Consider the following 25,549-nt stretch of genomic DNA (forward strand, 5'->3'; position numbering starts at 1 on the left):
TTAGAAGCTCATTGGTAACATCACTCGAAGACTTTGAAGTGCTAGGTGCATTGGTATCCCCATTTGGTGCTCCAAATCCGGGAGATGGAGATGGTTGGATAGCATTACTCGGATTCCCATATGAAAGGTTTGGATGCGCATTAAAGGGTGGGCGGTAACCTAAATAATTACCACCCCCATTGTTAGGGCGATAATTGTTGAAATTCCTTGGATTACCCCCTTGATTTCATCCTTGATGTATATAATTAACATCCTCTACGGTAGATTGAGGCTCTACATTGGGTGTCATCCCCAAACTTATGCTATCCACCTTTTGATTGAGAATCATCATTTGTTGGTTGAGGAGATTGAATGCATCCGAATCAACAACCGAAGCTACCGGCATAGAGCCATCTCGACCCAAGCTCCAACTCTTGCTAGTGTATGCAAGCCTTTGAAGCATCTTCTTGCACTCATCGACCCCCTTGTCTAAGAATGACCCCCCCGAACCAAAGTCTAGTTGACTTTTGATAAATTCCGAGCATCCATTATAGAAAAGGCTCACTTGATGGCCCGGAGATAGCCCATGGTTAGGACACTTCTTCAACAAAGCGTTAAATCTCTCCCATGCTTCAAACATAGACTCTTGGCTCTTTATTTTAAAATGGGAGATCTCCGCTTGTGGGTTGAGAGTAGAGCTAAGAGGGAAGAACATCTCCAATAACTTTTTGGCTAAGTCGTCCCAACTTATAACCGAGCCGGGCTCAAGGTTATCAAACCAATCTCTAGCATATCCAGTCAATGAGAATGGGAATAGCCTAAGCTTGATTGTATCTTCGGAAACCCCATTAAGCTTGGTTGTGTTGGCAATCTCCAAGAATTTGGCTAAGTGCATATTAGGATCCTCCGTGGGACTTCCCGAGAAAACACGTTGCTCCACAAATTGGATCAATGTCGTCTTCAACTCAAAATTGTTGGCATTCACTCTTGGATCAATGGGTGGCATTGGGATATTAACGTTCCCAAATGCATTTCTAACCGGTGCATCTCTTCTCCTTTCCTCCTCTCTTTCCCTTCCCATCTCCTCCATTTGTTGTTGTAATTGAAGGATGATTTGGTCTTGATTAAGGGGAGGTGGAGGTGGAGGTGGTACTTCCTCGTTGTTCTCATTTGGATTTTCCATTGGCTCAACTAAATGTTGAGCTCGTGCTCTCCTCCTTCGTCCTCCTCTTCTTCTATTGGCGGCTCCTATCTCTAAATTAATCGGCTCAAGGGGTAGATGCCTTGAGCGCGTGAGCATAAAAACCTACACAACACAAGAGAGGAAACAAAGGGAAATTAGAGCTAAACTAGAAAACTAAACTAAATAAAACAAGTAAATGTCTAAACTAGTATTCTCTATCTTATCACAATATCAAACACAAAAGCAAAATAGTCCCCGGCAACGGCGCCAAAAACTTGACTCATGCTAAATTTGCAAACAATATGTCACCCACGAGTGTATGGGGTATGTAGCACGTGGCAAGTTGAAATTATCGATCCTCGAAGACTAAATGCCGGCTTGAGTACTACGATGCAACTTTGAACACTATCTAGACTAATAGAAGGGGTTTTTGGTTTTTCTTAACTAAGATCAAAGAACAAGTAAGCAAATAAGAGCAAATTAGTAAAGTAAGCAAATGAAAGGTAGTTTTCACACAAATTTGGGAAGGTAGGGATATGGATCCGTTGGTATGGATCACGGGTGTTCACCTAGAGATCATGCTCATCTATTGGGTCTCACGGGTGGCTTGGAAGGTCGAGTTAATTGGTTAGACCCCCTCTCGGGTGCATCTAACGCGTTGATCGGCCTCTAATGTCGGAGTCTCCTCCTTACACTTCAAGACCGACTCCGAAAACCTATGGACCCAAGCCCTCTTTCTAGCTATGCATCTCTCGATAACATTAAACGCACGAAGTTGTTGATTATTTGACAATCTAATTAAGCATCTCTCAATGACAATAATTAGAACAAGACATATCCAATTGGTAGCTAAGCAATTAGACAATGAAAAAGCCCAATAACCAACAAAACCACCATAAAGAGATAGATAAGCATAAATCAAGGTTTAACCCGTGAATTCCATACAAACTTCACCAATATCCCTAATAAAGACTTAGCCACTCATAGCTAAAACAAAAGTAAATACAAGAGCATCAAAGGAAAATATAGTAGAAGTGGAAAATAGAACACCCTAAGGTGGACTTGATGTTGGGGAGAATCTTTCTTCTTCAATCTCTTGAAGATGGAAGCCTCCTTGCCTTCAATCCTCTTGAATCTCTCGATTTCTCTCTCTATTTTGCAGTGGGGGAAGTTAGGGTTCGAAAATGAGTGAGAACACTTTTATACTCGAAGTGAAAAAGGGCAAAAATGTGTATCTGCGTAAAATGCCCGATCGGGCGATTGGAACTTGAAGCTACTTGGGATGTGACAGTACAAGTGTAGTGAGTGTGCAGTGTTGCGATATTCAAATAAGGCAGGTTCCCCAGATCCAGCAAGTCCACTAGATCACTTGGTCTAGGAACTCGTAGGTTGTGCGGAATCCCGGTCGTCGGACACACAAGTACTTCCCCGCTTCAAAAACCCTCAACCACTTTACTAAACCTAGTATAGGGAAGTAGGGATCAATCCCACAGAGAAGGATGCGTAAGACTCGTAATCAAGGATTTGGGAGTATTTTTGGTGTTGGCTGCTGCCACGCATATTCTTGGGTTGAGGAAAATTAAAATTTACTTGACTTGGGAATATTAGAAAGAAACTTAACCTAACAGCTAGACCTAGGAGATAATTCTACGGTGGGACCACATCTAAGAAAAAGCAGAGTACGACTGGAAAGTGGCAGAATAACTAACTCTCGTACTAACTGACAGTGACATCGTCTTCTACAACCAAGTTCGCATAAAACTTCTTGAGAAAACACATAAGCAAATAAAAAACAGGGCTACTAACTTGAAATCAAATCTATGCATAAATAACGAAGAACTTAACAGATCTGCATACCTAGACGAAGTGAAATAGAAAACAAAGGAAATAAAACAAGTCTATCAACTACTGTTTCTTTCACACGCCAAAACCAACTTCATACGCTAAATCCACTCCGGATCCAAGCGTCCGACACGGACTCCAAACAGAAGAAATTCCCCATCACGTCAGATTTACAAATTTAAGCTCCGAACACTCAATCAACCACAGATCTGTCACCAAATTCCACATCAAACACCTCAATAATGAAATAAGCAGAGATCGACATAACAATTTAAGAATTACGCTAACAGCAGAGAGATCTAAGCAAAATAACTTGAAATTAAACAGCTAAACTCAGATCCATGAGCGATAAGCAGTTAAACATCATCAACATCAAAGTCGACTCCCAAAAGTGAAGTTCGACGGTGGAAACTAGCAAAAAACAGCTGAAATTAAAACAATTGTATCTTCGCCCTCACTAGGACGGTGTTACCAAACTCGAGATCTTTAGAAAGTACCCCCCCCCCCCCTATCACGATTATCCCCAGAATTTTTCCCAAGTGTGTGTGTAAATGTATGAGCTAAGAAGAGTAAAAACTATATCCCATTGCGCTGCATGCTCCTCTCTATTTATAGGCGTTTTAGTGGGTCCAGCGAGGTATTGATAATGACTTTGTTGCCCTCAGCTGTAGACTCCCTTTATCACGCCAATTTCCTCGTAATTCCTGCTCATTTCGTTCCATTTTCCTTCTAGACCATCTCCTCCATAACTTCCTCGATCTAGCCATTTTCTTCACACACCTGGCTTAGGAAACGTGTTAGACCCAGCAAGTTATAACATTACTTTGCACATACCGATGCATGAAATTAGCCTTATCAAACTGCTCACACTTAAACCATACTTGTCCTCAAGTATAAAGACAAGAAAAGAAAAAGAATAAGGCAAATTTCAAGCGAGGTTATCTCTTGACCGACTCCTAGACCTAGACTCAAGAAAAACTAAGAAATATAAGAAAATCACACAAACACGCAGAACACATATATACATGAGCTAGTTTCAATTTTAGGCATCTGTCCCCACAAGATTAAGTTCATTCCAATAGTTTGCACTCCTCCAAATAGGCCATTTCCCTTCCTTTACCTAGCCAATCTGTCAGCTTGTCAAGATAGCTCTCTACTTACCCAATTGTTAGGTTCACTCGATCACTCATTCCTCACCAGGGATGTTAGGATCGATTCTCTCTTAAGTTAATGCTACACCACTGAAGCGTTGGGTTATGAGAGTTTTCTCCTTCCTGGGTCAGGCTATCATTATTCCTGTTTTAGACCATTCCCCCCTCTGGACTTCGTCCAGCTTATTCCTCCTCTTTTTTTCTTTTCTTCTCTCTCTTTTTTTTTTATCTGGACTTTGTCCAGCTCGTTCCTCCATTTTTTCTCCTGGACTTCGTCCAGCTTATACTGCATTACCCTGGACTTCGTCCAGCTTATGCCTTCATAACCCAATTCCCCCTTTTTTTCTTTCTCCTTCATAGCTCTTCTTCCCTAAGCATTCAGTGGTGGCCCTTAAACATTTGTTAGCTCAAAGTTATCTGAGGTTTATAACTCACTATATAGTAAGGCTTCACAACTAAGTAAGTAGAGGCATTCTCCGTCATTCTCGCTTCATTCAAATTAACTAGGCTCATTTAAGGAAAAAGCTTCTAAGTTGAAATGCCTCCTATCTTCAATTACTTTCACTAAGGGAATCATGCCGTATTAAATCCACTGGCTCATGTGACAATACTTAAAACTAACAGACTCTTAACATGTAATACGGGTAATGCATTGACTCCTCTCCCCCTCCCACTTCACTCAAGCTTGTCCCTAAGCCATCGTCGTGAAGGGGGGAACAGAGAGATCAATGCAAAACTAAAATCATAAAACTTCTCACACTTAGACCAAGCAATGGGCTAAGTGGGAGAAAGACACAGAAAAACATAGAAAAACAAATAAAACAACAGAAAACATGAACTTCTCACACTTAGACCACGCAGTGGGCTAAGTGGGAGAAGATATAACAAGTGATAAACACATATATAACACGTAGACAATAAAAAAAAGAAAAGAACGAAAAATAAAAGTTACTTGGTCAAGAGATGTTTGATCATTTCTGGGGCTAGCTCCCTCGGGAGCCAGACTGGGGTGGGACTCCGGGGCGGGTCACTTTCACCTTCTTCCTAGCTGGCTGCTCCAGCTCTTCTTCCTTCTGCTCTGGGATTTCCGGTACTGACTTTCTCACGATCAATTTTGATTTTGGTGGGGCTGGAACTTGCACGGGAATGGTCGGGGAGATCATCTGAAGCGACTGCTGTGGTCGCTTGACGGAGGGACTGCTATGGGTGGGCTGCCTGACTTCACTGCTGGACCCAGGAGTTGTCCTCAACTGGGTCAAGGGGAGCGTCTGCTGCATCCACTTCAACATTTTCATTGAAAGCTCCACCGCTTCCGTCATCCTATCATTCTGTTTGGCACATTTCACTGCCAAATCAGCAATATTTCCCCTCAAGGTCTGCACTGCCTCCCGATTTCCCATCAATTCGTTCCTTATCCCACCGAGTTCCTTCATCATATCCTTCCGCATTATCTGCATCTCCTTTTTCATGTCCTGGACTTCCTTCCGCAGCTCCTCGATCTCTTCACTTGGCATGGCCTCTTCTGCTTCCTCCGGCTCCGCCTTCACCTTGTCTCCTAAAGAATAGAAGAGAGTTTTGGTGCCTTGAGTCTGCAGCAACCCCTTGTTGAAGAAATAATCAACACTGAACACCTCTGGGGGGTCGCACATGACTACAAGTGGAGCAGCCTTGGCAATTCTCATTTCTATATTCCTCTGGAGATAAGCGCCGATGAGGTGGCAGGTGTACATATGACGTCCTGGGTTGCTCGTCATCTGGTGGCACGCCTGCGCCATCCAATATCCGAGGTGCATCTTCACACCCTCTGCCATGCACCAAGTGAAGTAGAGATCGGTAGTAGTGAGGGCTGAATTCGCACTGCCCATCAAATTGTAACTGATAAATGTTTGAGCAAAACGGAGGATCCGATCTTCGATGTGGGATGCTTTGGAGTAGCTGGATTTAAACGCCCCTGATTTAGAGTGCGTGACCAGTTCCCATGCTGTCTGGACTTTGAATCCAGGTGTGTTCTTTGGCATCCCCACCATCCTGTCGTTCCAAGCCCCCTCTTCATCTTCTTCCTTAGTGAACAACCCCATCCGTAGGGACCACTCCCTAATGCTCAACTCGTGTTCCTGATTGAAGAGTCTGAATGTGATGGAATCCGCGTCCAGGTCTGAGGTATTCTTCAAACGAAAAGTGGAGAAAAACTCCCTTGCCAGATCCACTGGTACCCTCTCTTGGCTGTGCTGCAACAGCCACTCAAACCCTATTGCCTGCATATAGGCGCGGAATTCTTTGTCACATGCAATCATCTTGAGCTCCCTCTTGCTATACTGTTTTCCCGACTTGGCCATCTTTCCTGCGCTGCATCGTTCCTTGTACACCGCGATTCTTTTCTGGTCGTCAAACTGTCTCATCTCCTCCAGCAAGCTCTTAGTCAGCCAAATCACGGGGCGTCCGGGAATTGGCTCTTCCTCAACCTCCTCAGAGTTATAGCTTGGCTCAGGGATGGGCTCCTCGTGCTCGTCGACAAGGGTTTCCTCGGTCTCAGGGAAAAGGGTCTCCTCGATCTCCTGGACGAAGGGAGCTTTCCTTGACCGGGTAGATGCAGTCGCCGGCGCCTTTCCTTTTCTTGCTTTCTCCTTGGCCAAGCGCGCCTCTGTCTCTGTCGCTTCAGGTATGAAGTCATCAACTTCGTCAAGGAGGCTTCTCCTGGTGCGCCTCCTTTCGGCCCTTTCATCAATCTTGGGCTCACTTGTTTCCTGGTCATCAACCAGGTCCACGATCAATTTTAGCCCTTCCTCGGGCTCCGGTTCCGCCGTCGAATGTAGATCTAACTCCGCCAACAGCTTTTCTGGGGTTTCCCCCTCTTCAACCACCATCGGGGTTGCCCCCTCGATATAGATGGGGTTCTCCCCCCTGACATCTCCTGGAATAGGGGTTTCCCCCTCAGTAGTTGTTTCAAACATAGGGGTTTCCCCCTCAACAGCCTTCTCAAACACAAGGGCCTCCCCCTCAGCAATTTCAACAGAAACTGGGGTTTCCCCCTCACGAACTTCAAACACAACAGGGGTTTCCCCCTCACATATCTCAACAGCAATAGGGGTTTCCCCCTCAAGAATTTCATCAGCAGTAGGGGTTTCCCCCTCATACATTTCCCTACCCTCAAGATTAGGGTTCTCCGGTACATTACCTTCTGTCTCCTTCAAGGTCTCGTCATGCATCTGTTCACCGTCCTCTGTCTCCGCTACTTGCGAAACGCCCCTTGCATGAGGTAGTTCTGCGACTTGCGATCTTGTTTCAGAGAGATTTGCCGGTGTTGCGGCCGAATCCGCCGGAATAGGGCGTACACCTCCTCCGCAGTGATGGTACAGTCGGCGCAGACGGCATCAGACTGGCGGTGAATAGGGCGTACACCTCCTTCGCTTTCTCTATGCTTCCCACCTTCTGTGTTAATTCGGCCAACAAAGTGGGGTCATAATCAGTTCCCTTGGTAGAATCCATCGGTATAGATCTGAAAGAAAATGAAAAGAACTGGGCGATTTTGTTGTTAGGGTTTCGTCTGTCTTTTAGAGAGAGAGTGAATGAAGAGAGAAGGAAGAGCAAACACAATTTTTTTGTCTAATGAGGAATGATGGAGAGAGAAGGACGACGGTTGCCTTTTCTGGTGAAAAGATGGTGCGGTTGCAGGCGTGATGTAAGCAACCGTACGTCTCCCATAATTATCGGCCAGAATTTGAAATTCAAAATATCCTTTCCCTCCTTGACTCCTTCCTTCAGGCTCTCTCCTGGCGAATCCCCTCGACCATGCCCTACAAAATAAAATTTGAAGATTCCAGACCCCTGGGTCGAGGTTAGGGCATAAAATACGGGTTCCCCTAGGAGTCTGGTGCTTCGAAATTATATACATAAGTACATTTTTTTTATCATCGTTCTTTTTTTTTTTTTAGAGAAAAATTAAACTATTTACATGTTGTATTTCCGAGATTCCCTGGTTTAGTTGTGAATTTTCAAAATTATCAGCTTACCCCTTGACCCAGGAATTCATCGGAAATTACCCTCGTCCTTTTAGGCAATAATAGGGAGTGTGTGTAGTGGAATCTCGTCCACAACACACAACTCAGAATTATCCCTATAGACTTTCACTCTATGACCGTTTACAAGGAAATGAACAGAGTTTGGAGCACTTCCCTGGATCTCTACTGCTCCATTTGCTCGGATGCCAACGATGGTGTATGGGCCAATCCATTTAGACTTCAGTTTCCCTGGCATGAGCTTAAGCCGAGACTGAAAAAGGAGCACTTTCTGTCCCACATGAAGTTCCTTGACCCGGAGATTTTTATCGTGCCATAACTTCGTTCTTTCTTTGTACCACATGGCAGATTCAAACGACTCCAGCCGAAGTTCCTCCAACTCTTGCAATTGCAACTTCCTCTCTTCTTCGCATGCTATCGGCTGCATGTTCATTTCCTTCACTGCCCAGTATGCCTTGTGTTCAATTCCTACAGGCAAGTGACACATCTTACCAAACACAAGTCTGTAGGGTGACATTCCAATAGGTGTTTTAAAAGCAGTTCTGTAGGCCCACAATGCGTCCCCGAGTCTTTTGCTCCAGTCTTTCCTTGACGGATTAACTGTTTTCTCCAATATCGCCTTGATCTCACGATTAGAAATCTCTGCCTGGCCATTAGACTGAGGATGGTAAGGAGTTGACACTCGATGGTGTACATCATATTTCTTCATCAAAGCCTCGATGGTGCGATTACAGAAATGTGTTCCTTGGTCTGAGATGATGGCTCTAGGAACTCCGTATCTGTTGAAAATGTTATCCTTGAGAAATTTCGCCACCTCCTTTGATTCGCAAGTTGTGGTGGCCTTAGCTTCTATCCACTTAGATACATAATCCACTGCAACCAATATGTAGGTATTCCCACAGGATGACGGAAACGGTCCCATAAAGTCCATTCCCCACACATCAAAAATTTCGCACACGATCACTGGGATCAGAGGCATCTCATCTCTCCTTGAAATTCCCCCTGTCTGTTGGCATCTCTCACAACACTGGCAGAATTCGAAAGCATCCTTATTCAATGTTGGCCAATAAAATCCGCTGTCTAGAACCTTACTCGCTGTTTTCCTTGGCCCAAAGTGGCCTCCACATGCTAACGCGTGGCAATGATTTAACACATCTCTTTGTTCCCATTCGGGAATGCAGCGCCTAATCACTTGATCTGAGCACATTTTCCACAGGTAAGGATCATCGCAAAAATAAAATTTGGATTCGCTTCTAATCTTCATCCTCTGGGCCCGGGAAACTTCTTCTGAAACCGGCATCTCTCATGTGACCAAGTAGTTGGCTAGATCAGCAAACCATGGTTCTGCATTCAGCGTGCGCTTCCCTTTATCTGATTCCCCTAGACCGGTCAGAGCCAAAACTGCTTCCCAGTCAGGTGGTCTAGGAAATTTCTCCAAAAGGTACAAATGTTCCTCGGGAAAGGCATCGAGTATAGCCTCTTCTGTTTCTCCTTGGAAGATTCTGCTCAAATGATCTGCTACCCTATTCTCCGTTCCTCTTTTATCTCGTACTTCCCAATCAAATTCTTGTAAAAGTAACACCCAACGGATTAACCTTGGCTTCGACTCCTTCTTAGCCAGTAAGTACTTTATTGCTGCGTGATCTGTGAAGACTATAACCCTTGACCCAAGAAGGTAGGGTCGGAATTTTTCAAAGGCATACACGATGGCTAACATTTCCTTCTCCGTGGTGTCATAATTCTTCTGAGCTTGATTTAGTGTTTTGGAAGCATAGAAGATCACATAGCTTTTTTCATCAATTTTTTGTCCTAAGACAGCTCCTACAGCGAAATCGCTCGCATCACACATTATCTCGAAAGGATGGTTCCAGTCTGGTGCCCTGATTATTGGTGCTGATACTAACCTGTCCTTAAGCAGCTGGAACGCCCTCTCACATCCTTCGTCAAAGACGAATTCAACATCATTTTGTAACAACCGAGTGAGTGGTTGCGCGATTTTTGCAAAATCCTTTATGAACCTCCTATAGAACCCTGCATGGCCTAGGAAACCTCTCACCTCTTTTTGATTCGTAGGGTATGGTAATTTTGATATCACATCCACCTTTGCCTTGTCTACCTGGATACCCCTCTCAGAAACCACGTGACCTAGGACAATGCCTTCAGTCACCATGAAGTGGCACTTCTCGAAGTTCAACACTAAATGCTTTTCCTGACATCTCTGCAACACTAGATCCAGGCTGGCTAAACAAGCATCAAATGAGTTCCCATAGACGGTGAAATCGTCCATGAATATCTCAATGCATACTTCCAACAGATCCGAAAAAATGTTCATCATACATCGTTGAAAAGTCCCCGGTGCATTACACAATCCAAACGGCATTCTTCGGTATGCATATGTACCAAAAGGGCACGTGAAAGTGGTCTTCTCTTGATCCTCCGGATTAACGTAGATTTGGAAATATCCGCTGTATCCGTCAAGGAAACAAAAATACTGTTTGCCTGCCAATCTTTCCAGCATCTGATCAATGAAAGGCAAAGGAAAATGATCCTTCTTTGTGGCTTCATTCAACTTAATGTAGTCGATGCACATCCTCCACCCTGTCACTAATCTGGTGGGTACCAATTCATTCTTCTCATTTTTTATGACTTGTATCCCAGACTTCTTTGGCACCATATGGACAGGACTGACCCACTCACTGTCAGGAATGGAGTAAATGATTCCTAGAGCAAGCAACTTCAATACCTCCTTCAAGACTTCCTCTCGCATGTTTGGGTTCAGCTTCCGTTGTGCATCTCGATGAGCCTTTGCACTTTCTTCCAGACGGATGTGGTGCATGCAAAGATCTGGACTTATTCCCACCAAATCTGAGAGAGTCCATCCTATTGCCTTCTTGTTCCTTTTGATGACCTCTAACAACTCCTTCTCCTGTTCCTTGGTCAAGTTGTTGTTGACTATTACTGGAAATGTCTCGTCCTTCTCCAAGTAAGCGTACTTAAGGCCTGGTGGGAGTGTTTTCAGCTCTTTTTTCGTTCCATTCGTCTCCTGGGGCAAGGGATTTTTTTCTGAATTTTCTGGTGAAGTCTCTTTCCCTAACCCAGGAGATTTTTCCAAACTGGCCACATAAGCCGATCCCTTGGACCTAGCTGATTCCAGTTTCCTGCAGAATTCCATAATGGCCTCTGTGAGCTCTTCATCTGTCAATTCCTCTGTGTTCACTGCTGCACACCATCCCACAACTTTTTTGTCAATCGAATGGCTCAACTCCGAGTTATCAATCTGTTCATGTATCAATTCTGTCTCAAGATATTCTTGGACTAAAGGGTTAATAACATCAATAGCATAGAGATTCTCAACATCTAAAGGTCTTTTCATCCCCTCATCTATGCTAAAGGTATATTTTTCCCCATTATAGTCCAAGCAAATTGTTCCATCAAACACATCGATAATGGTCTTAGCCGTACGCAAAAATGGCCTCCCCAAAAGTACCCCACTAGACTCAGCAGACTCATTATCATTCATCTTGATCACGTAAAAATCAGCAGGATATAGAAACTCATGCACCTTGACTATAATATTTTCCAATACTCCTTCAGGGCAAATGCAAGTTCTATCTGCTAGCTGGATTACTACTTTGGTATCAACCATTCTTACCCCAGTTAACCTTTTATAGATTGAAAGTGGCAAAACATTTATTGACGCCCCTAGATCACACATGGCATGCTCAACCTTGATATCCCCTAAAGAAATGGGTAATGTAAACATACCTGGGTCCGTGCATTTTGAGGGCATTCTTCTTTTTTGTATCACAGCAGACACAGTTTCTCCAATCACAATCTTCCCATCTAGTTTGGTTTTCCCTGCAATAAACTCCTTGATGAACTTACTGAAGGTGGGCATTTTCAAGGCTTGCAAGAATGGCAAGTTGATTTCCAACTTGCTGAAAATCTCCATGAGATCCTCTGTGTCATCCTTTTTCTTCTTCGCCTCCCCTCGATATGGAAATGGTTTTGCTCGCTTTACTGCATTTGTAGAAGTACTAGCCTGGGTTTCATCAACTGCTTTGTTTCCTTCCCTGCTTACTTCCTCAGGTTCGGGGTCTAGGAAGAACGGGTCCCTTGGTCGAGGTAGAGATCCCCCTAAATCTTCCTTCTGGAGGTCTCTCTGAACAATGATCTCCCTTGGTTCAGCGCCTCCTTCTTGCTGTTTCTGACTCTGTTTCCCTTCTTTGGCTTGCATAGGCACTTCCTCATCAGCTCCCAACGTTGGCCCTTCGTAACCCCGCCCAGATCTCAAAGTGATTTGACTAATATTTGCCCGGTCTGGCGGTTTGACGGTAGTAGGAAGTTTACCTTCATTCCCTCGCATCTCGTTCAAAGATACTGCGATCTGGGAAAGTTGTTTTGCCATCATGTCCATGGCGGCTTTTTGCTCTGACTGAGCATCTTGTAACTTGTGCACCATGTCATTGTTGGAATGTAAGTTACCTTGCATGAACTGCTGTGAATTTACCAAATCAGGACCATATCATCCAAACTCCGTTGTGGTCTGAAGTTGAATTGACCAAAATTTTGTCCTTGACCTTGGTTCTGTCGAAAATTTCCTTGATGATTGTTGTATTGGTTACTCGACCCTTGATTGTTGTACTGGCCACCAGACCCTTGATGGTTCTGTTGGGAATTCTGAAAATTGCCTTGGTTATTCCTTTGGTGAGGTGGCACATAGGAGTTTCCTGGGTTGTTTTGATTTTTGTTTCCCCAATTAGCTTGATCCTGATTCCTGTATCCCAGCTGCAATTGTCCTTCTTGTCCCTTCCCTGGCCAATTGGACTGCCTCTCCGGAGGGTGTGCAAAATTCGTGAGCTGCAAGGGAGGTGGCTGGCTTTGATCATGGTCAGTCCATCTGAAGTTTGGGTGAGTCCTCCATGGAGCGTCCCTCTGTCTCCCTTGATTCCAACTTCCATCGGGATTCCAACTTCCCATCGAACTTGCTTGAGCGTGGCACTCTCCTTCGTAGGGTTGACTGTAGTATGGTTGCAGTTGCCTTTCCTCTTGACCAAGGGATTTCTCATTTTCCACTGGAGCATGCGGATTGCATTTCTCGATCGCACTTAGCAAGGCCTTTTCCAGTTTATCGATCCTATCTTCCACCTTCTTGTCTTCTTGATCCATCACTGCATTAGCTGATCCTCTCCTCAATATGCTTCACGGGTTATCATAGGCCTTCTTTGCCTCAATCAATCTCCCCAGCGTCTCCCTGGCTTCACTTGCTTTGTTCTTAGTAAAATTTCCCCCGCTCGAGGAGTTCATCAAGTCCTTTGATTCAGGGTTTGCACCTTCATAGAACAAATAGTAAGTCTCCGCTTCTATCATCCTGTGGTTTGGACAAGCATCCAGCAGCCCCTTGAAGCGGGACCAATAAGAACTTAGGGACTCATTGTATTCTTGTTTGCACTCCTGAATCTCCTTCTTCAAGGCATTCGTCTTATTAGATGGAAAAAAGTAATCCAAAAATTCCAGTTTAAAATCCTTCCACGTGTTGATCGAGTCCGGTGGAAGCCTCAGCAGCCAAGTGTTCGCCTCCCCTTTGAGAGCAAACGGAATTGCTCGAAGACGGTAGTCCTCTTCTGTTGCCTCGTTGGGTCGCTTCTGAATGCTGCATAGTTTACTGAACTCGTTCAGAAATTCATAAGGGCATTCATTCCTACGCCCAGAGAAAGTAGGTAGAACTCCAAGCACATTTGTCTTGATGTCGATCGACCTCCGTCGTAGATTCGAGACTATAGCATGAGCGGGTTCACCGTCAAGATGTGCGGTGAGCGACCCTATTTCCAAATCAGGGTCTAGTAGATGAGCCATATCTGGGTCCTTCTCCTCCTCGGTCTCGGAATGCTCTGGTTCGGTTGATGTCCCTGGATTCTCCTCTGTCGATGAATTCCACTGCTTTTCACTTTCTGACTCGAACGGGAATGGATCTTCCGTTCTCAATCCTGATCTAGTAGTGATGGTAGATGTAGATTCCTTGATTCGCCACTCGTACTGGCCACTCCCTGATCCAGATGAACTTGCCCAACTTCCAGATTGGAAGCCCGCTTTCATAAACTGTTAGGGAGAAAGAAAATAACAAAAATTAGAATATTTACACCAAATCCTTAATAACAACAAACGCCATCCATCCCCGGCAACGGCGCCACTTGAAGCTACTTGGGATGTCACAGTACAAGTATAGTGAGTGTGCAGTGTTGCGATATTCAAATAAGGCAGGTTCCCCAGATCCAGCAAGTCCACTAGATCACTTGGTCTAGGAACTCGTAGGTTGTGCGGAATCCCGGTCGTCGGACACACAAGTACTTCCCCGCTTCAAAAACCCTCAACCACTTTACTAAACCTAGTATAGGGAAGTAGGGATCAATCCCACAGAGAAGGATGCGTAAGACTCGTAATCAAGGATTTGGGAGTATTTTTGGTGTTGGCTGCTGCCACGCATTTTCTTGGGTTGAGGAAAATTAAAATTAACTTGACTTGGGAATATTAGAAAGAAACTTAACCTAACAGCTAGACCTAGGAGATAATTCTACGGTGGGACCACATCTAAGAAAAAGCAGAGTACGACTGGAAAGTGGCAGAATAACTAACTCTCATACTAACTGACAGTGACATCGTCTTCTACAACCAAATTCGCATAAAACTTCTTGAGAAAACACATAAGCAAATCAAAAACAGGGCTACTAACTTGAAATCAAATCTATGCATAAATAACGAAGAACTTAACAGATCTGCATACCTAGACGAAGTGAAATAGAAAACAAAGGAAATAAAACAAGTCTATCAACTACTGTTTCTTTCACATGCCAAAACCAACTTCAGACGCTAAATCCACTCCGGATCCAAGCGTCCGACACGGACTCCAAACAGAAGAAATTCCCCATCACGTCAGATTTACAAATTTAAGCTCCGAACACTCAATCAACCACAGATCTGTCACCAAATTCCACATCAAACACCTCAATAACGAAATAAGCAGAGATCGACATAGCAATTTAAGAATTACGCTAACAGTAGAGAGATCTAAGCAAAATAACTTGAAATTAAACAGCTAAACTCAGATCCATGAACGATAGGCAGTTAAACATCATCAACATCAAAGTAGACTCCCAAAAGTGAAGTTCGACGGTGGAAACTAGAAAAAAACAGCTGAAATTAAAACAATTGTATCTTCGCCCTCACTAGGACGGTGTTACCAAACTCCAGATCTTTAGAAAGTACCCCCCCTATCACGATTATCCCCAGAATTTTTCCCAAGTGTGTGTGTAAATGTATGAGCTAAGAAGAGTAAAAACTATATCCCATTGCGCTGCATGCTCCTCTCTATTTATAGGCATTTTAGTGGGTCCAGCGAGGTATTGATAATGACTTTGTTGCCCTCAGCTGTAGACTCCCTTTATCACGCCAATTTCCTCGTAATTCCTGCTCATTTCGTTCCATTTTCCTGCTAGACCATCTCCTCCATAACTTCCTCGATCTAGCCATTTTCTTCACACACCTGGCTTAGGAAACGTGTTAGACCCAGCAAATTATAACATTACTTTGCACATACCGATGCATGAAATTAGCCTTATCAGAACTATGAGGAACGCCCGATCGGGCAATCCGGGAGTATCGCGATGCCAGCCAAAAACGCCCGATCGGGCTTTTTGTCGGATGCGAAAAGCCTGAACGGGTTTTCTCTCTGGAATTCACTGCGCTTCAAAACGCCCGATCGGGCGAAGTCCCTGGAATCATCCATTTGCTCGTTTTAACCTGTTTTTACTTCAGAATCCCAACAAACTCATTATTTCATCAAATCAACGACTATATGGGTGAAAACCTATTATGAACACCTTAATTCAACAAAACATGGGTTAAACACCTCTAAAACCATCCTAAACAATGAGTGTGTCACATACCCTTAATATAATTTGTCAAATTTATTAGCTCCATCACCACTTCCAACTACATTAGATTTGGAATTTAATTCAAATATTAACTCATCCTCAACTGAAACCACTTCATACAAAGCTCCATCAATTATGAAATTTTATGTGACTGAGTTTTAGTAATGTACTCCTTCCGTCCCATATTACTCGCACTTTTTATTTTAAGTCGTAAATTTGGGATTGATTTTTTAGTGTAAAATTTTAAGTGTAATGAGACATCACTTAATAAAGGAGGCTCTTAACTTAATCTAATATATTAATTAAATGCATTAATTCTAATTTAAACTATAAATAGTATAAGGAATTTGTGACGAGTTGAAAAGCAAAAGTGTAAGCAACGAGAGAAGAGGAAGTACAATGAAATAATCGAGGAAGTACAATGAAATAATCTCAGACGCAAACATTGTTTGTGGCATATATTTTTGAATAAAATAGTGCATCTTATAATTATCTTCTAGAATGATGGAGATGGCCGGTATAATTCAATCTTGACCATTTGATGATCACTCCATTTGACTTACTATTAAAAACAGCAAGCCCTATAAAATGAAAAAGTAAATAAATAAAGTAATTAAATTTTGGAAAAATGGAATTTAATTATTATTGTGTGTGGCAAATATCTTTGAATAAAATAGTGCATCTTTCTTATCTCTAGAATGATGGAGGTGGCCGGTATAATTCAATCTTGACCATTTGACGATGACTCCATTTGACTTACTATTAAAAACTGCATGCCCTATAAAGTGGAAAAGTAAATAAATAAAGTAAATAAATTTTGAAAAAATAGAATTTAATTATTATATGCCCTATAAAGTGGAAAAGTAAATAAATAAAGTAATAAATTTTGAAAAAATGGAATTTAATTATTATTGTGTATAAATATGACTCAGTATAAAGAAATTTTCTGAAGTAAAAAATAATAATTCAAGTATGAATGAACGAAGAGAAGACCTTCCTGTTATGGAGTAATACATTATAATTTATAATGATTACATAAATCCAAAAATCGTAAATGTCCAAAATAAATATTGCATCTCATAGTCAAACTATAGAATCTACTACACCAAAAATTTACAAATGTGAACGCACAACGTTACCGAAATCTCTACTCGCCATTAATCGACACAAATTCCTTTTTTCCGTCGGTCTCCAATTAATCTACACTTTTACTCTAAACTAATTTTAATAATGAATTCTGCATTCATCATTCCAACCGCATCATTTTATTATAAAATTAATATATAAAAGTAATATCTACATTCAACTAACTTTATTTACTTATTGTTCATTATATTTTTTAAAATTCGTGTCAAGTTAACCAGTGGTAATTATATACTCCATCCATTACGTAGTAATAGAAATATTTCATTTTGTGCACTCATTTTGAAAAAATAATTATAAATATTTAAAGTAGAGAAAAAGTAAAGTAAGAGAGAAAATATTGTACATAAGACTTTCTCTATATTATTTTCTCTTACTTTACTATTTTTTCACTTTAACTACTCCTTTAATATTATTTTTTCTAACGTGCGCAGAAAATGAAATGTGTTTATTATTTTGGTATGGAGGAAATATCTAAGTGAATGTGAACACAAAATCTAACTATCTATATGTATAGACATAGATACCACCCGAAAAATAATACCAAGCCCAATAATTGACCAAAACTTTTTCGCCATGTCCACCACCGTGCTCGAAATCACCGGCATCCCTCCTCCACCGGGCTCCACCGCCGAGCTAACCCTTCCCCTATGCTTCTTCGACATCGTGTGGCTGCCTTTCCACCCCATCCGCCGCCTCATCTTCTACAACCACCCTTGCACCGAGGCCGAATTCTCCTCCACCATCGTTCCAAACCTCAAACACTCTCTCTCTCGCACCCTCCAACACTTTACCCCCGTCGCCGGCAACCTCCTCTTCCCTCTCGACACCGAAAAATCCCGCCCCTTCATCCGCTACGTCCCCGGCGACGCCGCTCCCCTCACGATCGCCGTCTCCCTCTGCGACTTCGATGAAGTCACCGGAAGCCACGCTCGAGACTCCGATCAGTTTTACGATTTCACCCCGCGAATGCCGCCGTTTGTCGAGGAGGAAAATTACAAAATTGCCCCTCTCATCGCCCTCCAGGTTACGCTCTTCCCCGGGCGCGGCATCTGCGTCGGGGTGAGCAATCACCACTGCCTCGGCGATGCGAGGTCCGTGTTCCGATTCTTCTCGGCCTGGGCCGAGACGAATCAAAGCGGCGGGGACGAATGGTTTCTAAACTGCTCATCGCCACCGCTCTTTGATAGATCTGTATTTGGAGATATCAAGGGCATAAGCGAAAATTTATGGAGTAATATGAGGAATATACCTTTGACTCTGTCAAGTTCGCCTGTGCCTACTAACCGAGTCAGGGGCGCGTTCAGACTCCATCAGTCCGATATTAAAAAACTCAAGGATATTGTTATGTCGAAAAAACCCGGCCTAGTTTACATCTCTACTTTCGCCGTCACGGTGGCGTACACGTGGAGTGTCGTGGTGAAATCCGCGGCCGCCGCCGGGGAGGGGGCAGACGAGGATGCGACCGAGGTGCTCCTCTTGCCGGCGGACGGAAGGGGGCGGCCGAACGCGCTAGTTGACCCGCCAGTGCCGGTGAATTACTTCGGGAATTGCTTGGGCGGCGGGGCTGCGACGGTGGAGCATAAGAAGTTGGTGGCGGAGGAAGGATTTGTGGCGGCGGCAGAGGCGATTGCGGATTTGATCAAGAACCGAGTGAATAATAAAGAGATTTTTTTGGGAGATTTGGATAGTTGGTTATCTGAGATGTCGAAATTGGCGAGGTTGAGTACGTTTGGAGTTTCCGGTTCGCCGAAATTCGATTTGTCGAATGCTGATTTTGGATGGGGAAAGGCGAGGAGGTTGGAGGTTTTGTCAATGGATGAGGAGAAGTATACGATGTCGTTGTGTAATTCGCTGGATTCTGAAGGCGGTTTGGTGGTCGGAACTTCGCTACCGAGGAATAGAATGGAAGCTTTTATAACCATTTTTGAAGATGGCCTTAAATTTTGAGAGTGTTGGTGTAATAGCGTGAAAATCTTGATTAAAAGTTAAAAGTTGCATTTTTATTATGTGTATAAATGTATCCTTTTTATTCTTACTTAGCATTCAATTGACTTGTGAAACTAGATTCAAGGGCTTTTCAAATATGAATATCTTTGCATTCCTTCTCCCCGATAAACAAAAAACACTCTCCGGGAGAGAAGATAGAATAAATGTCATGGCATCGAAATGTTTGAAATTTGGATTATTTTATGCGATGATAATTGATTTGTTTAATGTGTGTTGTGATAAGATTGCGTAGATGATATAATCTCACCTGCCTAGATCAATTATTTGGGACTTCAATTCAATAATTGAATACAGTTTGATAAGTGTGAGGCCTGGGTGGTTGGACCAAATGGGTAGATGGGTGATCTGATCAATTAGTAACTCTCTGATCCATGTACTGCAAATTTATTATGCATGTTAACAAAGGATCAAATATTTGATTGTAATTTGACATGGACATGGATATGCTATTGTACACTTCAAATATGTTTATACCTCCAAAATATTTCCATAGCATGGAGAAGCAGAGCAGATGTTCCTCACAGTTGTTGGTGGTCGTGGCTGAATTCCTTCCTCAATTTGGTGGAAAACAATCTGCAAGCATCCATGCTGAGGTCCACAGCAGCAGCTAGCGCAACGAAGAGGGCGGCGCGCCCCACGTGGTGCACGCTAACTTGCACCAGCGGCTTGCTCGTCTTCCCCTCTCCTTGGACGCTCGACCCCATCACGAACCCTCGAATATTGGCCCCTTTTCTCAAGCTTTCAATGCAGAAACTCCCCCCCTTTCTAACGCTCAAGCTTCCTTGGGCGATGGGGATTCCGGTGGCGAGCCCCGAGTTGGTCATCAGCTCGAACTTGTAGCCCAGGCCGCTCTCCCGCCACGCCTCGAGCCGCCCCCACGGCTTCCAGCTGCTGATGGAGACGCCGTTGGGGCAGAGGATCAGCCACGCGCCCGGGTTTGAACGGCACACGCGGTCCGACCCCGGTGACGGCACGAATGGGGTCACCATCGATGCTGCGGCAACCGCCGAGCCCGAGAGATCGTACACTGTTATCATCCACCCTTTTCTCTCTCTTCTTCCTCCCCTCTCGCTAAATGTTTGCGCCCATCCTCTGTAAAAATATACTCAAAGTTTGTAGTAAATAAAAGATGTTCAATCATACACTACTTTTACTTACTTACTAACTACCGAAATTTCCGGAAACAAATCAAAAAGGTTGAAGGTGAAACTGAAAGCCGATTGGTCATCCATAATAATGATAAAAATTAGGTGTTACATTTCATTCAACAACAGGAAAGGAAAAAAGCACCACACATTAAAAAATGCAGAAATTTAGAAATGATGTAGGCCCGGCGCAAGAGAGACTTACCGTGACCTGTGACTCCGGTCGGCGGTGAACTTGCAGCTGAAAACCGGCTGTCTTATATTCTCCTGAATCTGGAAAACAACCGGGCTGCACTCGGGTTCGCCTCCGAACTGAAACACGAAGCGTGGATCGGGTTCGGACCGGACAGCGAGGTGCAGCCTGGCCGCCGGCTCGGCGTCGTCGAGGTTCATCCAGCCGGTGTGATAAATGCAGGTCCTGGAGCGGACGTTAGTGAGGTTAAGGCATAATTTGAGGGTGCCGATTAGGTTACCGGTGACGACGCCGCAGGAGCAGGCCGCGGGGCCGGAAAAGACGGAGATTTTGAGGGTGGTGAGGGGCTTTTTGGAGAAGAGGCGGAGGGCGTCGGTGTCGAGGTGGAATGTGGAGTAGGAGGAGCGGGGAAGGGAGAGGATTTGTGAAGGGAAGTTGTGGAGTTTGAGCTTGGCGTAGCATGTTCCGGCCTTAGAGGAGGGGAGTTTGAGGGATACTGATTCCACTATCAGTCGAACGAATGGGCAGGGATCCATTTTCGGATTCGACGTCGGAAATGATGATTCCCAAAATTCTATGACTAGTGATGCGATTAAGTGTCCCCTTTTTCTCTCTCTTTCTCTCCCATACGGAGTAAAAATACTAGGAGTACTTTAATTAAATTTTTTATTGATAAAAATTAATAGAAATTAGGTTATCCGTATCCCTGTCTCTTATCTGTCTCTTAACTTTCTCATCTCTTCACTATTCATGGGCCCTACTATATTTTTCATCACATTTCTTAACTAAGAGACAACACTTGCATTCCCCATCTCTTAACCATCTCATCCCTTAACTATTCATTCAATTTTATTTTTTATTTTTAATTTCAACAAATTCAATTAATAAAAACACACTTCATTAAATAAAATAAAATTACAATTTAAAAGTCTAAAAAATTAAAAAATACATAATTAAAAAATACATAATTAAAAATACATAATTACAAATTACAAATTACAAATTACCAAAAAAAAATCGAATTTTCGAATTTTTTTGAAAAAAAAATAAATTTATGACGTCGTAATTCCGACGCCCACTCGCGGACCGGCGAGTGGGCGTCACGCCATCCGCCAGCACGCGCGTGGCTCGCCAGCTCGAGGCCGGCCTCTTCCTCGCGTGAAACGCGACGAGATGGCTCGTCTCGTCGAGACGAGACGCATCCCGCATCTCCGTCTCGATGCGGTCTCGTCTCTCCGAAATGAGATAAAGCCCGCATCGAGACGCGATGCGGATGCCCTTAAAAGTAGTGTGTACAGTGTATTAATACAAAATTCTTTGCAGCTCTGTTCTATCAACTAACTACTCACAATTCCTTCAATTTCTTCGTACATTAACAAATACTCATACCCTCATAGTCTCTTTGGACTGCACGTCTTCGTAAAATAAGCATAATTTTCCCTACACAATTCCAATTGAGGTAGAAGATAACCACACGAAGCTCTTTTGAAGACGAAGAGATTGGTATCATTTAGAGACTAATTAGGAACCATCATTTTAAGTCCTTTTCCCTTCAAAACTCAACAAAGTCATCAAAACACTACAAAAAAAACAACAATTTTACCAATGGATATTTCCGTCAGAAATTCATATTTTTTCATCGGTAAACAGTGTCGTCGAAGGAAAATTTTCGTCATTAATTTTCATGTCGGTAAATTTTTTAGCTGTAGACTGAGGGCATTCCGTCAGTAATACTGTTTTCCATCGGTAATTACCAAGTTCCGAGGGATTGCTAACAATCAATAATCCATTTTTTTTTTAGTGAAATAACCAATAGGAGATTGACGCAAAAATAAAATTCAAGCTATGAGACTCGACAATAAACATGCCAATCTACTAATAAAATATTACTTCCTCTACAAGAGTACGCATTCTTTGTTGGACATAAATTTTAATGAACAATTAGTAAAGTAAAAGGAAGATAAAAAGGAAAAATAATTAAAGTATTATTAGTAAAGAATGAGTCTCACCTCAATATAGAGAAAATAGTTTGTAAAATTAGAAAGTGTATATTCGCGTAAGGGGAACTGAAAAGGAAATACTTGCATACTCATAGAGGGAGTACAAAACAACAAGTTTATCATTTTTCCGAATGTTCCTTAAATATTTTAATAATTATTTGTTTTCTTGTATTTTTATTATGTTTCAATTGATCTTACCCCATCTATTATTAAATTAAATTATGTTGATTGTTTCTTAGTTCTTAGATTTTACTTTTTTATAAGTAACTATTAATAATGGATTAATTTTTAAATTTTTATAATAAGTGGATTCAGTGATAATAAATTTAGTCGCGGGACGTTAATATGACAAATTAATATGCTTCAATTGAATTTCATTATCGAATCTTATCAGAGAAAGATTATTTATAGGAGTATAATAAAATTCATTGAAGCATATTGATTATCACGTAAAGTTGGCGATTTAGCATTATGATTATGGTCTGGTACATGTATTTGCAGCTGGATTTTTTTATCAAATCCTATTTATTTTCTATATATTATAATTCTCTTTCAAAGACTCCTCCACGTCCAGGATCATTGGATATGACGGCGCATCTAAATTTGCTTAGGAGTAGTAGTATTTATTTTTCTTGAAATAGAAATATTTTTTAATGTTTATATAGTTAGGCGGTGTGGTGTATAATTCATTGAACTTGCGCAAACATAAGGTAAATGTTCGGTAGTTAGTATTGAAAGACAGATCATGGCTTCATTTGTTGCTGCTTTGTTGGTATAATAATCAAGTTGAAGTAGATATATTTTTTTAAATAAAGAACTCCATCCTCGATTATGAACCTAAAGATATAGAAATTGGCTATAATTTTTTATTCTATGTGTTTAAACTTTAATACAATCAGTATTTGCAGCTTCTAAAATGAACATTAATACTTTAATCCGGCACGCATGATCGCATTCATCTTTATATATATCATATATATGTGGCATTCTCTTAGGTATATTATAATAGTGTGATTGAGTAAGTGAATAAGTGATTTCTCATGAATCTTAAGATGATCATTATTTAGGACTAAATTATATTGGATTTTATGTAATCAGTTGATTGCATAAATTATGTTTGAAATAAATTTAATAATGTATTTGGTTTTAAGATTGAAAACATGACTAATAGTATAACTTTAAGCTTATTTATTAGTATAATATATTATGAATCAATTAATTACATAATATTAATTCATCATTTAATCAAATCAAATTATAATAAAATTTTATTTAAATGTTGAAATTAATTCCGTACACTGTACATAAATCAAATAATCATTTAATCTATATAGTAAACTTTGTTGAATTGATTTCCCTCCCACCTTGCTCGTGATTTGATTCACTTTCCAACTTGATAGAAATTAGGATGCGGAAAGTTTAAGGATACAAATGCTATAATTAATTAACGACCACATTATATTAGCTTGGTGATCTTCTTCTAATTGTTGCACCCTTAATTGGGACCTATTTCTAGTACATTTTGATCGATTCTTCTCCAACGTTGCACTTGATTTGATTAACTTTCCGACACTCAACAGCAAAAATGTACCAGTAATTGTGTATCCATCAATAAATGTTTAATTAGTGCTGATCATCTATATTCTTCTTTCTTCTCTCAATTTGATTCCTTCCAACCTATCATGCTACCAAAATTAAATATTCAGCAAAATTAAATATAAGCTACTGCCAAGGCACTATTTGGTGTACGTTATTGATATTAATTATTAGACCGCTCTGAGAAGGTAACAACATGGAAAAAAGAAGAATTGGAATATTAAAGGTAAGTATTGAAAAGGAGGAAAAAAGTAAGAAAATTCTAGTATGAAAGGAAGCCTGGAAAGGTGAAGTGAGACCTTTATGAGCAATGACACATCTACATGCCCTGATCGATAAGGTAATCGGCCAGCCTCTCCACAACCATGTTGCATTGACCTGGCGTGACCGGCTCCTCGTACACCCCGAACACCAATGCCTGCCCCGACTTCTTAATAGTTATGCCTCCAGACCCCTTCTTCCCACGAATCACCGCGCCCGGCTCTCCTTGAATCACCATATACTTCGCTCCCCCAAAGAACAAACCGGTCGGGGCCAGAGTCCCCGGCTCCTCAAAATCGTTCAATATCCCTTTTATCTCATCTGGCTTCATCTGCATTGCATTTTTATCAAACAATTCAGTAACAATAAAATCAATTCATCTATCTACACATACACATACTTACCTGAGGGAAGGTGGCGCTCTGGGCCCACACAGCGCCGTCGTGGCCAAGGATGGCCGCCGCAGTGAGTTTCAGCCCGGCTTGCCCTTCGATATCGCACATCAAGTGCTCATCCACGTAAGTTTGCCACGACATATTCAATCCTCTAATATCAGTATCTATGTATCATCTTGTTTTCTCAGCTCCATATATATAATGTCACATGTTTTCAACTCAAACCACTGAATGGACACTCGTGCGTCTCGCCTTCTATTTCTTTATTATCCTCCGTCTTTATCTCAAGGAATTAACCACCCACTATCAATATCATTTCTATATTTAGGATTAGAGATAGACCAAGCTCTCTTACTTAATTATTATGGCATCTATCAATAACCATAAATAATTGTGGGCTAACCAACTTGTGTTTCTCACATTATACAACTGATTCAATGTCCTTCATTTCCTTCCCACTTACTATAAAGAGTGAACTACGCAGATGGTGACTGGATTATGCGTTTTGTACGCAAACGGTACCTAAACTTTAAAAATGTCATGGGTAGTCTCTGAACTAAGGTGTAATCACATTTATGGTATTTTTTCACAATTTTGCAAAAAAAATACCCCCAATGCATGAAGAACATTTTTGGACATTCATGTCTAGGTATTGAATATGATATTTTCCCTATCTCTCCCTATTATTAGATACGATATTTTTC

At 42.0% G+C, this 25,549-nt stretch overlaps 3 protein-coding genes, 1 non-coding gene and 1 pseudogene across 5 annotated transcripts; 2 read left to right on the forward strand and 3 right to left on the reverse strand.

Moving 5' to 3' along the window:
- On the reverse strand, positions 1–1,069 carry LOC148928621 (uncharacterized; annotated as a pseudogene).
- Positions 561–666, forward strand: LOC125197587 (small nucleolar RNA R71). Its single transcript, XR_007172123.2, has one exon. It is a non-coding gene; the product is annotated as a small nucleolar RNA R71 (small nucleolar RNA).
- A 16,752-nt stretch (positions 1,070–17,821) lies between the features above and the next one.
- LOC125196218 (malonyl-coenzyme:anthocyanin 5-O-glucoside-6'''-O-malonyltransferase-like) lies at positions 17,822–19,311 on the forward strand. Its single transcript, XM_048094643.1, has one exon. The coding sequence runs from the start codon at positions 17,822–17,824 to the stop codon at positions 19,193–19,195; it is 1,374 nt and encodes a 457-aa protein (XP_047950600.1). The 3' UTR covers positions 19,196–19,311.
- LOC125196220 (uncharacterized) lies at positions 17,829–21,209 on the reverse strand. 2 transcript variants are annotated; one of them, XR_016128990.1, is made up of 4 exons: positions 20,606–21,209; positions 19,730–20,347; positions 19,503–19,631; positions 17,829–18,437 (listed from the first exon to the last, which is right to left on the reverse strand). XR_016128990.1 is itself a non-coding variant. In XM_089057431.1 (2 exons), the coding sequence occupies exons 1-2, from the start codon at positions 21,127–21,129 to the stop codon at positions 19,774–19,776; spliced, it is 1,098 nt and encodes a 365-aa protein (XP_088913557.1). In that variant the 5' UTR covers positions 21,130–21,209; the 3' UTR covers positions 19,650–19,773. The 2 variants fall into 2 exon arrangements, 1 of the variants encoding a protein (XP_088913557.1); XM_089057431.1 differs by lacking the exons at positions 17,829–18,437; positions 19,503–19,631 and having other exon boundaries at positions 19,650–20,347.
- Positions 21,210–24,332: 3,123 nt separating this feature from the next.
- LOC125192763 (profilin-3-like) lies at positions 24,333–25,028 on the reverse strand. Its single transcript, XM_048090405.2, has 2 exons — positions 24,855–25,028; positions 24,333–24,781 (listed from the first exon to the last, which is right to left on the reverse strand). Exons 1-2 carry the CDS (start codon positions 24,984–24,986, stop codon positions 24,509–24,511), a joined length of 405 nt encoding a protein of 134 aa, XP_047946362.1. The 5' UTR covers positions 24,987–25,028; the 3' UTR covers positions 24,333–24,508.
- Between the last annotated feature and the right edge of the window lie 521 nt (positions 25,029–25,549).

This window comes from Salvia hispanica, chromosome 4, assembly GCF_029641045.1.
Source record: "Salvia hispanica isolate PSC_SH4W2 chromosome 4, Shi_PSC_v1, whole genome shotgun sequence".
Taxonomy (NCBI): Eukaryota; Viridiplantae; Streptophyta; class Magnoliopsida; order Lamiales; family Lamiaceae; genus Salvia; species Salvia hispanica.

What these genes read in the sequence shown, in the direction of transcription:
- LOC125192763 (XM_048090405.2), bottom strand. Translation starts at nt 24,986, where the DNA reads ATGTCGTGGCAAACTTACGTGGATGAGCACTTGATGTGCGATATCGAA. An exon ending in AGAGCGCCACCTTCCCTCAG is followed by an intron (nt 24,782 to 24,854) that starts GTAAGTATGTGT and finishes AATGCAATGCAG; the next exon opens with ATGAAGCCAGATGAGATAAA.
- LOC125196220 (XM_089057431.1), bottom strand. Translation starts at nt 21,129, where the DNA reads ATGGATCCCTGCCCATTCGTTCGACTGATAGTGGAATCAGTATCCCTC. An exon ending in GACCGGAGTCACAGGTCACG is followed by an intron (nt 20,348 to 20,605) that starts GTAAGTCTCTCT and finishes ATATTTTTACAG; the next exon opens with AGGATGGGCGCAAACATTTA.
- LOC125196218 (XM_048094643.1), top strand. Translation starts at nt 17,822, where the DNA reads ATGTCCACCACCGTGCTCGAAATCACCGGCATCCCTCCTCCACCGGGC.